The sequence below is a fragment of the Loxodonta africana genome, chromosome 20, assembly GCF_030014295.1.
Source record: "Loxodonta africana isolate mLoxAfr1 chromosome 20, mLoxAfr1.hap2, whole genome shotgun sequence".
Classification (NCBI taxonomy): Eukaryota; Metazoa; Chordata; class Mammalia; order Proboscidea; family Elephantidae; genus Loxodonta; species Loxodonta africana.
In genome coordinates, this window is record NC_087361.1 from 66,334,417 (window position 1) to 66,347,489 (window position 13,073).

At 41.7% G+C, this 13,073-nt stretch overlaps 1 protein-coding gene across 8 annotated transcripts in view; it reads right to left on the reverse strand.

The window, feature by feature from the left end:
* CR1 (complement C3b/C4b receptor 1 (Knops blood group)) overlaps positions 1-13,073 on the reverse strand; it is a 130,654-nt gene that overhangs the window by 69,667 nt on the left and 47,914 nt on the right. For 7 of the 8 annotated variants that reach the window (XR_010318748.1, XM_023548391.2, XM_064273267.1 and 4 more), the window contains exons 5-9: positions 10,114-10,515; positions 7,204-7,380; positions 7,014-7,116; positions 5,573-5,658; positions 490-717 (exon numbers count right to left, since the gene is read on the reverse strand). Coding sequence is in view for 7 of the 8 variants with exons in the window: in XM_023548391.2 (XP_023404159.2) it covers positions 490-717; positions 5,573-5,658; positions 7,014-7,116; positions 7,204-7,380; positions 10,114-10,515 (996 nt within the window). In the remaining variant the exon portion in view is untranslated. The remainder of the gene's footprint in view (positions 1-489; positions 718-5,572; positions 5,659-7,013; positions 7,117-7,203; positions 7,381-10,113; positions 10,516-13,073) is intronic. The other variant, XM_023548392.2, reaches the window with a different exon arrangement.

Below are 13,073 nucleotides of genomic sequence, written 5' to 3' on the forward strand. Positions count from 1 at the left end.
ATCCCCACGTGTTATAGAGTAGAACTGAGCTTCATAGTGTTTCCTTGGCTTCCATCTTTAGGGAAGCAGATTACCAGGCCTTTCTTCCATGGCACTGCTGGGTCAGTTCAAATCGCCAACCTTCTGGTTAGGGGCCAAATGCAAAACATTTGTATCACCCAAGGACCTTAGCGTTCATGAGCAGTAGTTTTCATGTCCTCTCAACTGAAATACGTTTTTCTTCCTGATTTATGTAGCTTTCACCTTACCCTTTTCCTCCACTCCTCTTCCTCCACTGTCCTCATCACCCCACAAGCAAGAAGAGGCATTAGCATTCTACCAGTTCACACACAGCTGGGCACCTCTTTCAGTTATGCCGTGTAATTTTGCTACTTCCACTTAGGACAAAGTTAAGCGCACAAGCAAACATGACGTTCTTAACAAAGAAATACGAACACTTTGGTCCAGACATTCTGAGCCCATTCAGGATATGTGGAAGTGGATACTGACCAGTAGGTCCAGAAAGTTCACAGCGAGGGGGAGGGCTGCTCCAAATCCCGTTCCCTCGGTTGTCACTTGTGCAGCGGATAGTGCTCTCTCCAATGAGGCTGTAGGTCATCCCTCTGTCTGGGTTGTGGTCACATATGTAAGATATTTCTTTTCCGTAGGGAATGTTTCCCAGACGACTTCCTGTGTGTTTCCCATTAAGGATAGCCGGAGGATTTGGACAAAAGATTTCTAGGAAGAAGACAAGAGTTCTGATTTCCATTAAAATTTTAATCTGTGGTGATTCTACAGTTATGGAGTACTGCGCCTGCATTGCTAGTTACATAATATCTTTTTTCTTAGGGAGAGTATAAACTGCAAAATAAATGTATTAGGCCTCTGCTGAAATGGAGCTAAATGAAATGATACCTAAATCAATGTTTATTATAAAAGTCCAAAAGAAACTCAAATATCCTGGACTCTTCAGATAGATAAGATTTCTGGATAATTGAGAACTTATTCCCTTAAAATAAATAAAAGTATTCTAATTACTTTCAAGGGGAAACCATCCATTAATTCAACAAACATTTTTTTGAGCACCTACTGTATGCCAAGTTCTGTTTTAAGATAAACACGATCTTTGACATAAAAAATCTTCATCCTAAAGAAATCTTTCTAAAATATAGATTTACTAGTTGCCTGTCAATTTAATGTTTTCTTGACATATCAGGACTGTACTTCTCAAAATCAAGCTGAACAATTACGGTAATACTGTCATATAGTACTTCGTAACATTTCGTACTCCTGTGTATGTTCCAAAAGGCTCAAAGGAGCCATGCTTTTTGAGATAATAGTTGGTCTTTACAAGATTTTATTCTCATTGAAAAAAAAAAAAACAACACTCATTTTTTTCCTTTGAGTGTACATCTATCTGGACCAACTCCTTCCTCATTCTAACTTGACTTGGTTTTGGGAAGAAGATGCTGCAGCTTAACAGAATTATGGATAAATTAGTGAAAGACTGGAATGTTGTTGCATTCTGTAGAGTCAATTCTGACTCATAGCAACCCTATAAGACAGAGTAGAACTGCCCCATAAGGTTTCCAAGGAGTGACTGGTGGATTTGAACTGCTGACCTTTTGGTTAGCAGCCTGAGCTCTTAACCACTTCGCCACCATGGCTCCAAACAGTTGCTGTCAAGTAGACCTTGACTCTTGGAGACCCCATGAGTGTCAAGGTAGAACTGTTCCATACAGTTTTGGATGGCTGATTTTTTGGAAGTAGATTGTCAGGTCTCTCTTCAGAGGCACCTTTGGGTAGACTCCAACCTGCAACCTTTCAGTTAGCAGCCCAGCACGTTAACCATTTGCACGATATTTACACTCTAGTAAATGATTTTAGGTATATCTTTGGAGAGTATTTTTTCCCTTCTTTCATGCTTCTTCGTTGTATTTCAGGAAAGTTAAGGTTGTTGAATATCTGACTTCCAAATATGCAAGATGTAATTATTAAGTTTCAGTATAGAAATTCATACAAGATGTCCAACTAATTGGAAAACAAAGTATTTATTTAAACAACTATCTATTATAAGCATGTATTTTTCAGTAGTTACGATAAGAAGACGAAGCAACACCCTGTTTGTTTTAATAATAAACATATGGACAGACTGGATATGTTAGAAGCATTCTGGGATGTAAACTTTTTCTGCCATCTAAAAACCAAAACCAAAAACTCCTTTGGCTCCACTTCCGTCTCCAGCTACAGCCCCACTTGACTAGCCCCTTTACGTTAAACTCAGTAATGTTGTCTGTGATCTGTCACAGCTCCTTTCCTTCCATTCTCCCTTGAACTCATTCCAGTCAGGCATGTGCCCCACCACTCTACCGCAACTGCTTTTGTCAAGGTCACTTATTACTGCCATGTCACTAAATCCAGTGGTCAATTTTCTGTCCTCATCTTATTTGACCTATCCACAGAATTTGACACAGTTGGCAAGTCTCATTTCCTTAAAAGGATTTCCCTACCCTTCTTCCTCCTGGTTTTTCTCTCATCATAGTGATTCCTTCTTCTTAGTCTCCTTCCAATTCCTTTTGATTTTTCCAACTTCTTAATACCGGATTGCCCAGGCTCACCCCATGGATCCGTTCTCTACCTGTACTCACTCCCTTGTTGTTGTTGTTAGGTGCCGTCGAGTTGGTTCCGACTCATAGTGACCCTATACACAACAGAAAGAAACACTGCCCGGTCCTGTGCCACCCTTACAATCGTTGTTACGCTTGAGCTCATTGTTGCAGCCACTGTCAGCCCACCTCACTGAGGGCCTTCCTCTCCCTACGCGATCTCATTTAGTCTCATGACTTTAAACGTAGATATAATGATGACTTATAAACATCTATGTCTAGTCTAGGTCTCTCCTAAATATCGAAATCTCCTAAATATCTAAGTATTTCCACTTGGACGTCTAATAGGAAAACCAAATTTATGTCCAAAACTCAACTTGTGATTTTCTTCCATTCTGAAACCTGTTCTTCACGTGGCATTCTCCATTTCAGTTTGGGGAAACTGTCCTCAGGTTTGTCCTGGCCAAAACTCTCAAGAGCCATCCATAACTCTTCTTGTTCTCTCACACCATCTCTACCTCCAAGTATGTCCAGAATTTTGTCACTTCTCACCACCTTCTCCATTGGGTCAACTCTGATTAAATTGTTGCAATAGTTTCCCAACTTATACCCTTGACAGTAACCCCTGGATTTGTTTGGCTATACCTGCCTTTTGGGCCATCAGTTGCTTTCTCAATGGAGAGAGCACTGACTGTTACCGCTGCTACCTCTTTTCTTAAGACCACTAGCCTTCAGCCTCCTCCGTGGCGAGGGATGGGCATCTGTACAGCCTCCATTATGTCCACTGTAGTGGAAGTCATAGTGGCTCCAGCCTGCAAACCTGACCTGACTGGATCCGTGGAGACTCTAGCTCCTTCCACCACTTCTGGGCTTAGATGAAGTGCCATGCAGCAGGACATGGGCTTGGTTTCCCCAGAGCCTGCCCAGAGGGACCAGGTATAACACAACCTGGAAGTCAGGGGTTAATACCGATGAGGTGAAGAGGGGCAGGAGATAGGAAAGAGCCAGCAGATAAATTGCTTGTTCTTTCTTTTCCTTATAGACCGTTCTGATTCCACAGGACTTTTCCAGAGATGGCCTATGTGACCAAACGTCTTTTATTTATTTTCTTTCCTTTCTTCTTGTCCTAGCAAACTTCTAAACCTGAAGCATAAATGGCATGATAAAATGGCTGACATGAGTCTGACTTAAAACTGTTTTGTTGCAGGCTCCTCCTTCTGCATTCCTGGGAATGTAACCTTGACTTCTTCCCATTCATATGCATATGGCCTTGGGCCTCTGGCTGAATAGGATCAGAAGACCCTGGCTCCCTATCAATGACCTTGTTTAAACCAGCCTGGCTCTTGCTCCAAGATGACTCATATCAGATAAGGGTGGGGGTCAGGAATTTGATTTAACAGCTCTTAATAGATAAGGGGGGGTGGGGTGGAGGGTCCAGGGATGTGATTGTAGGAGAAAGAGTTTACTCAAGATGTTTTAGGAAGCAAGTAGTTGCTGAGGACATACCCACCTTGTGACCCTGTGACCATCATGTCCATCCCTTCCCCATCTTTACTATAAAAAGCATACCTCTCCCTCCATGCTTTCAAGCACGGGGTAGATTCCTCTCTGCTCTGTGTTTCCCCAATTCACAAACTGTATTACCTTCAATAAATCTCTTTGCTTTTTACTTTTAACAGATTCAGAGATTTTGCTCTTTGACGCTCTCCACCTTTTTATTCTCCTTCACTCTTGCTGCCCTAGGATTGCATACTCCAGTTAAGCTTAGAATTTAAGCTTTGCCTCTGGCACCGTTTTCTGGGGATTCAGAGGTAAGATACACTCCTTTTCAACCCAGTTCTTCCTATAGTAGCCAGAGTGATACCATTAAAACAAACAAAAGCAAGATAGATCATGTTACTTACTTACTATTCTCATGGTTTTCTCTCTAGCTCAGAGTAAAAGTCTAAGTCCTTGCAGGATGTAGGGTTACGACTCTTTTGTCATGTCCTGCCACTCCTGTATTTGCTTACTCAGTTCCAGCCATATGGGCTTCTCAGAAAAAGTCAGAAACAGGCATTTCATGGAAAATGTCAGGAAATTTCTTTGCACTTTTCTGTTCTATCTGCTTGGAAAACTCTTTCTCTATATGCGTGGTAGTGGTTAACTAATTTCCATCGGTGCTCAAGTGTTACTTTCTCAGAAAGGACTTCCTTGATCACTTTATTTAAAATGGAAACTTTATTATTTTCCTGTCATTCCTTATGCCCTTCCACATAACCATGTTATTGCACTAGCCTGTGTGTGTGTGTGTGTGTGTTTCACAGAATTTAGTATTATTTTAAATTGTCTATTTATGTGTTCGTTTACATGTTTTTGGTCTTTCTCCCTGTGTAAGAATCTGAACAACACAGGAGCAGGAACCTCATCTGTCTTGTTTACAGGCGTAATCCCAGTGCCCGGGTGTATAAGTAAGTGCTTAAAAAATGTGTTGAAATAATGAACACATGGATGGATGGATAGTGGAGGAAACCACAGAAAAGTTGAAGCGTGACTAATACTTTTTACAACAAAAAGGAAAAATTTGTTAAAGCATCATGCCGTAAATTTCTCTCCACCAACGAAACACACCTCCCCATTTATAGCATACACTACAGAGCCCTGGTAGCACAGTGGTTAAGAGCTCGGCTGCTAACCAAAAGGCTGGCAGTTCAAATCCACCAGCAACTCCTTGGAAACCCTATGGGGCAGCTCTACTGGCCTATAAGGTCACTATGAGTTGTAGTTGACTCAATGGCAATGGGTTTATACCTATACATGTTTATAGAATGGTACCAAGGAGTCATGATGCTCAGGCTGATTTCCCCCAAAAAAGGTTCCTTGTAATTCTTCCAACAAATAACTATTTCTATAAAAAATGGAGATAATTTCATGGGACAACACACATTAAGAAAAAGGCAAAAACAAAGAGAAAGATCCAGACCTGAGCAGATATTCCTTTTACTCACGTTCACACAGAGGAATGCTGTTATTCCAAAGGCCTTTTATTCCGACCAAGACACAATAGCTAACAGAGCTGCCCTTTAAAAGGAACCTAAAATACAAAAGAAGTAGTAAATGAGTGAGCACACCATTTCTTCTTCCCTTCATCTGCAGACCTTGGCTTCCTCCATTCTGCTAAGATAAAACTTAATTCTTAAATTAAAGGTCAGGCGACAAAGCTCAACTCATTTGGTTTCTCAACTGATAGAGGCTCAGAAGCCAAATCCTTTCAGAAAAATACAGTTTCCGGTGTGGGACAAAGCAATAATGATTGTCAAAGTCAGACAGATATCATAGCCCAGCCTGAACTGAGGAAGGGACAGTAAACATACGTGTTTCCTTGGCTGGTCCTGTACCTTCAGGAGGCCATCTTTCCCTGACTGTTCTCTTTTTATCATTAGTAAGAACTAACTCTACTAATGTAAAACTCAGCATTTCAGTCTTTCAGACAGTGGATCAGGCAGGGAAACAGCTCCTGGTTTCAGTTTGCAAAGCAGAGAGCATTAGGAAAGATACCAGAGACTGTTCTTGCCACTACATTTGGTAGGAATGGAACTTACGGCATCATACTAGACTTTTGAAGGGTAAAACCAACTTATTTAAAAGAAAAAAGGTGAGAAGAGAGGGCCCTTTGGAAAAAAATCATCCTAAAAAGTCCAGTTTATTGTCAGACCAATGGTCTCTTGTATTCCAGCTTGGTCCTTATTTTGGGTGGCTGGAATCTGATGTCTGTCAAGGAGTCCTTGGAATGTATTGAGAGCAGTTGCTTAATTTCCATGCTTTTTACCCACCACATGGAGCTGGAACTTAGTACCAAGACCATTGTGGTTCACAAAGAGAGTTAATGATCTTACTTGGGATATTAACACTAGTCACCTCGCTCCCACTGCCACAGGCCAGTACTAATTAGATGATTTGTAATTAGATTAAAAAATACTTACACTTACTCTTTTATTCCTATTTCAAATTGCACTACTGATTGGCTTGAAAGTTTCCAGAATCAATTCTTGTACATTATTTATCTTATACACAACTTTCTCTTACGCATTAAACTTTTTAAATAACACCACTACAACATTTATCTCTTCATACCTCTGAATTACTTTTTATCTGTACTTTTCATGTTTCACCTATACATTTCTTGCTATATTTCTGCTGTTCAGTATATTTATTGTTTTGCTCTTTTTATAGTATTTGTTGTTAATGGGTCCATCTAGTTCTTACTACACTTCCCAGTCATCTTTGGGAAGTGTGTTCTAGCACTTCTTTTCCACCACCAGCCCCTCCTTTTGGACACAAACCATCTACTACCAGCCCCTCTTTTTGGACACAAACCATTGTCTCCAGTGTCAGTATCCATCACTCAGCTCCTGGCCTCTACCCCAGGTCAGATAAGCTCATACTCACCCCTCATCACAAACGAAGGACACTTGTGCCCCAAGCTGTCGACCATGGGGAGAGAGTACACGGCCATTAGGGAGTTGGTCCAGGATGTCATCACATGATTTCACTGAGGGGGAAAAAAGAGAAATAATGTTGGTACATGGAAGATAAAGACACAAGCTAAAAATGTCAAATGAGATGAGAACCTAGGTACCTTCACATCTGGGGGCTGCAGGGCTCCAGTCTCCCTGGGGTGTACAGCGCAGCGAAGCAGCTCCTCTGAGATCATAGCCAGGCTCACAGCTGTAGAAGACATCCTCCCCAGAGGAAAAGGTGGCCTTGTCACTTGGGGTATGCTTACCATGCGGGATTTCTGGAGGTGGCTGACACACTGTGGAAAGAACAGGTTCAAGGTACCCATTTAAAAAAAAAAGTGTAAACTGAGAAGAAAATATTCTTTGATGGTTACAGGGAGGGGGAGGGAGGGAGGGAAGGAGGGAAAGGGACATTCACTAATTAGATGTAGATAAGAACTATTTTAGGTGACGGGAAAGACAACACACCATACAGGAGAGGTCAGCACAAATGGACTAAACCAAAAGCAAAGAAGTTTCCTGAATAAACTGAACACTTCGAAGGCCAGCGTAGCAGAGGCAGGGCGTTTAGGGACCATGGTTTCAGGGGACAGCTAAGTCAATTGGCATAATAAAATCTATTAAGAAAACATTCTGCAGCCCACTTTGGAGAGTGGCATCTGGGGTCTTAAACACTAGGAAGTGGCCATCTAAGATGCATCAATTGGTGTCAACCCACCTGGAGCAAAGGAGAATGAAGAACACCAAGAACACAAGGAAAATATGAGCCCAAGAGACAGAAACGGCCACGTAAACCAGGGACTACATCAGCCTGAGACCAGAAGAACTAGATGGTGCCTGGCTACAACTGATGACTGCCCTGACAGGGAACACAACAGAGAACCCCTGAGGGAGCAGGAGAGCAGTGGGATGCAGACTCCAAATTCTCATAAAAAGACCAGACTTAATGGTCTGACTGAGACTAGAAGCACCCCAGTGGTCATGGTCCCCAGACCTTCTGTAAGCTCAAGACACGAACCGTTCCTAAAGCCAACTCTTCAGACGGGGATTGGACTGGACAATGGGATAGAAAATGATACTAGTGAAGAATGAGCTTCTTGGCTTAAGGAGACACATGAGACTATGTTGGCATCTCCTGTCTGGAGGGGAGATAAGAGGGCAGAGAGGGACAGAAGCTGGCTGAATGGACACTAAAAGAGAGAGTGGAGGGAAGGAGTATGCTGTCTCATTAGGGGGAGAGCAATTAGGAGTATATATTTTTTTAGGAACGTGTATATAAATTTTTGTATGAGAGACTGACTTGGTTTGTAAGCTTTCACTTAAAGCACAATAAAAAAAAAAAAAGTTGCAGCAGAGTCGATTCCAACTCATGGCAACCCCATGTATCTCAGACTAAAATTGTGCTCCATAATGTTTTCATGGCTGTGACCTTTCATAAACAGGTCACCAGGCATTTCTTCTGAAGCAGCTCTGGGTGGGTTTGAACTGATAACCTTTCGGTTAGTAGCCCAGTGTTTAACTGTTTGTACCACCCATCAGATGTGGGGAAATATCTTTTGCTAAATCCTTACAGAATCATAATCAAAGGGATTGAAACATAAAAAGAAACCAAATGATACTTCAACCCGCTCATTTTACTGGTGTGGAAGTTAAGAATAGGGAGGAGATACATCCAGAGACCTCACAGCTAGTAAGAAGGAGAGAATTAGAACCCAGTTCTCCCCAGTACAAGGCCTAAAATATATTCATTCTGCAAGGGCAAGGGCTCTTCTCCTAGCACTGCTTATCCGTAGAGGGTTAGTATTGGTGGGCTTCTCCACCACCTCATTTCTTAAGAAGGTAATATCAATTTACAGCCTTGTTTTTCAGGTCTTCCAAGTCTTATCTAACACATTCCCCTCATCTCTCTCCCTGCCGTCTTGTGATGTCATTTTCATCTATTTGTCAGCCTTGCTGCTCTCTTAGTGGTTACACAAGGTGGGCATGGGTCGGTAGAAGAATTGTAAGCTCTTTCGCTGTCCCTGTTTTTCAACCATAACACTTCCCAATCCACAGCTAAGCCAGCAATTACAGCATAAGAAGACAAAAAGAGCCTTTGAGAACAAAAGCTCCTAAGAAGCCAGTGATTGTAATGAGAGGGCATGTTGCTTAGAGAGTACTTGATTCAAGTTCTGGCTGCCTCCATGGACGTCAGAACTCATTTGAATTTCATCCTGATCAAACTCAAACCAAACCTGTTGCTGTCGAGTCTATAGCTAATTAAAGATGAATAAAAAATCGATTTGGCCTTGAGCAAGTTACTTTCACTCTTGACCTGAGATTCTTAATTATAAAATGTAGGAGGTGGATCAGAGTAGATCAAGTCGAAGGTCTTTGTCACGATTCTTATGCTGTGGTTTCTGTCCTCACAGCCCATAAGTGAACTGCTCCCCTGTACCGATAGATGCCAATAGAAGTAGAGCAAGAACCAGGGCATTCAAGCTCTCGGGTCTAACACATTAGCCTTCTAATCCTGGGGATGCCACTTAGTAGCATGTGACCTAGACAATTTATTTAACCTTGGAAAGACCAAGCTAAGCTCCCTGTCAAATGGGGATAAGAATAACACTATTTCCAACGGTTGTTGTAAAAAGTAAAGGAGCTAATGCAGGTAAGGTGGTTATCAGGTGGCTGAACACAAAGTCCTCATCATTCTTCAGTGTAATCGAGTGATACCAGAGCTGCTACTTTGCCCTGAGAAATGCTCAATATGGGACTCCTGAATGTCTCCTTTCTTGGCTAATTCAGCTCTTGCTTCTCAAAACGAAGGTACATACACACAAGTACGCATTCACACACACACACACACACACACACTCACACACACACACACTTTCTTAGTTTATTCACGCACACTGCCCATCACGCATCCTTCCCCTAGAACCAACGCTAAGCTCCTGATCCTCCATCAACTCATGCCATTTATAAAAAAAAATAAAAAATTATTATTATTATTTTATAGGCCCCTTTAAAGCCGTAGACAGACTCACCCCTGGAACAGCTTGGTAACCGCGGTGCCCATTTGTTTTGGGCCTCGCAGTGCATACTGTCGGGTCCTTCCATTACAAAGCCAGGCTTACATTTGAACTTCACAGACTCATATAAGTCATACAAGTTTTTACCCCTAGATACCATTACTCCATTTTCGACATTTGGAGGTGTGCACGTATTAGGGGGTGGAATACACTGAGGTGGAGGGCCGCTCCAGATGCCAACTCGATTATCTTTGCTGGTACAGTGTATCGATGCCTCGCCAACAAGGTTAAACTGCTTCTTCCCAATTTTTTCAGAATTACAGCGGTAGGTCACCACCATTCCATACTGAAAATATTCTCTCCCATTGCTATAGAAGTGTCCATTGGCAATGGCTGGGGGTGGCCCACAGGGAATGCCTAGGAAAAGGGACAGCATGTTAAATAACAGTGAATTGAACAAGTGAAAAGATTCCAATGAATCACCGAACTGTAATTATGTTTATATTAATTATTTACTTTCAATATCTGCTAACATGCAGATAAACGTTTAAAAAGTTGTAATTTAGGTGGGTATAACAGCATGTGTTCTACCTTTCCTGCATATATTATTTCCTGTAAACATGTACATTCATTAATACAATTGGTGTTTCTTTCATTTTAAAAAGCGCTTTGATCATATTATTATATCATTGTTTATACCGTTTTTCCCTACTCTTTTCCAGTTGCCTTTTTAATTTTCACTTTTGATATTCACTGACTATACCAAAACCCCTTGGCACTGAGTTGATTCTGACTCATAGAGACCCCAAAGGACAGAGTAGAACTGCCCCATAGGGTTTACAAGGAGGGCCTGGTGGATTTGAACTGCCGACCTTTTGGTTAGCAGCCGTAGCTCTCAACCGATACACCGCCAGGGTTTCCTGACAAAGTACAGAGTATAGTGTCTCAAAAACCACAATAGAAGAGCCATCTGTGCCCTGGAGTGGTCAAGCCAATGAAACATACTCCAAGTCAGAAAGATCGAGAAAGTCTATTAAGGAGATGTATACATCACCGAGGGCCCAGCAGCAACATAGGCTGCCTCTATGGAGTCCCAAAGAGCAATTTTACATTACAGCTTATATAGAATCTTACAAGGGTTACAAGTGTCTTTGTAGTCTGCAGATAGCATGGCTGGAGGAATTTTTCATTACAATACAGTGACAAAAGACTCTTTACCAGACTAAAGAGTTACAAATCTGATACCTGGGCTCTGATTTTTCTGTGGGAGGTTGTAAGTCACAGGTGGTCGGACAGAACAAAACAAATTTATTTGCATCAGTTTAAAACAAAGAACAAGGTCATTAACATTAGGTCAAAACAAAGTCTTTAACAGACGTATGCAAAGGAGGAGGCAGGCAGAGCAAGGAGCAGAACTTATAGATTCATCATGGCATTAGTTATGTCAAGCTCTCAGTCACCCATCTTGTAAAAGGAGAAAACATGCTGGGGAGTATTGGGGTCACACTATGAAAGAAAACTGTAAGAGAAAACAGGAGACATAAATATACAGCATGCATTAAGGAAGGAAATTGGAATATAGCCACATATGTAAAAGAATATTTATGAAACAGTAGACTACTGTGTGTTAAACATTTTGAAACTCTAGATAATATAAATGGAAATATAAATTACCAATATTCATTCTAGGAGATGGACACCGTGGTGGCATAGTGGTTAAGAGCTCAGGATGCTAACCAAGTCGACAATTTGGATTCACCAGGCAATCCTTAGAAACCCTATTGGGTAGTCCTGGTCTGTCCTATAATGTCGAGTTTTAGTCATCTAGTGCTGCCATAACAGAAATACCACAAGTGGATGGCTTTAGCAAAGAGAAATTTATTCTCTCACAGTCCAGTAGGCTACAAGTCCAAATTCAGGGCGTTGGCTCCAGGGGAAGGCTTTCTCTCTGTCGGCTCTGGCGGAAGGTCCTTGTCCTCAATATTCCCCTGGTCAAGGAGCTTCTCAGGTGCAGGGACCCCGTGTCCAAAGGACACACTCCACTCCTGCTGCTGCTTTCTTGGTGGTATGAGGTCCCCAACTCTCTGCTTGCTTCCCTTTTATCTCTTAAGAGATAAAAGGTAGTACAGGCCAAACCCCAGGGAAACGCCCTTTACCTTGGATTGGGGAAATGACCTGAGCAAGGGTGGTGTTACAATCCGACTGTATCCCTTTCTAACATAAAATTACAATCACAAAATGAAGGACAACCACAGAATACTGGGAATCATGGCCCAGCCAAATTGATACATATTTTGGGGGGACACAATTCAATCCATTACAGGTTGCTACGAGTCGGAATCGATCTATGGCAGCGGATTTTTGGTTTTATTCTAGGAGATACAGAAAGCTAGGCCCAAGAAACTTGTGATTTAGGAAATAATATTGGAGTCATTATTCCCTGTGACCCAGCTGGAGTTGGGCTCAAAAGAGCTCACAAGGATTCACAAGGACACAGCAACTGGGCCCTGAGGTATAAAGACAATAGATAGGATAATCGTGGAAAATATCTTTTAGGGAACTTTTCACATAAGCCAGAACACAAAAGACTTTCCATGCTTATCTTTTTCTATTAACATATTAAAAAAAAACTATAGTGAATAGAAATTTGTTGGACCAGTGAAGACTGTCCTGACTGTTCCTACTGAAACCTGTACCAATGATCCTTAAGAAAGACAATTCAAAATGTAGAATGAGAGTTTCTAGCCAATCTGTGAAAACATGAAGCTTTCAATGGTTTTGCCTATTTGTAATGTTAATAAATACTGATGACTCTGTAACCCTCCTTGGACTCAGCCAGACATGGCTGTGGAAGAGTGCTTGCCCGTTTTCCTACTTCTGTCTATTCTGTAATATTCTCTGGACTCAGACAGACATGGCTGTGGTAGCATGCTTGTCCATTTTCCCATTCTTGTTCATTCTGTAATGTTGCTTGT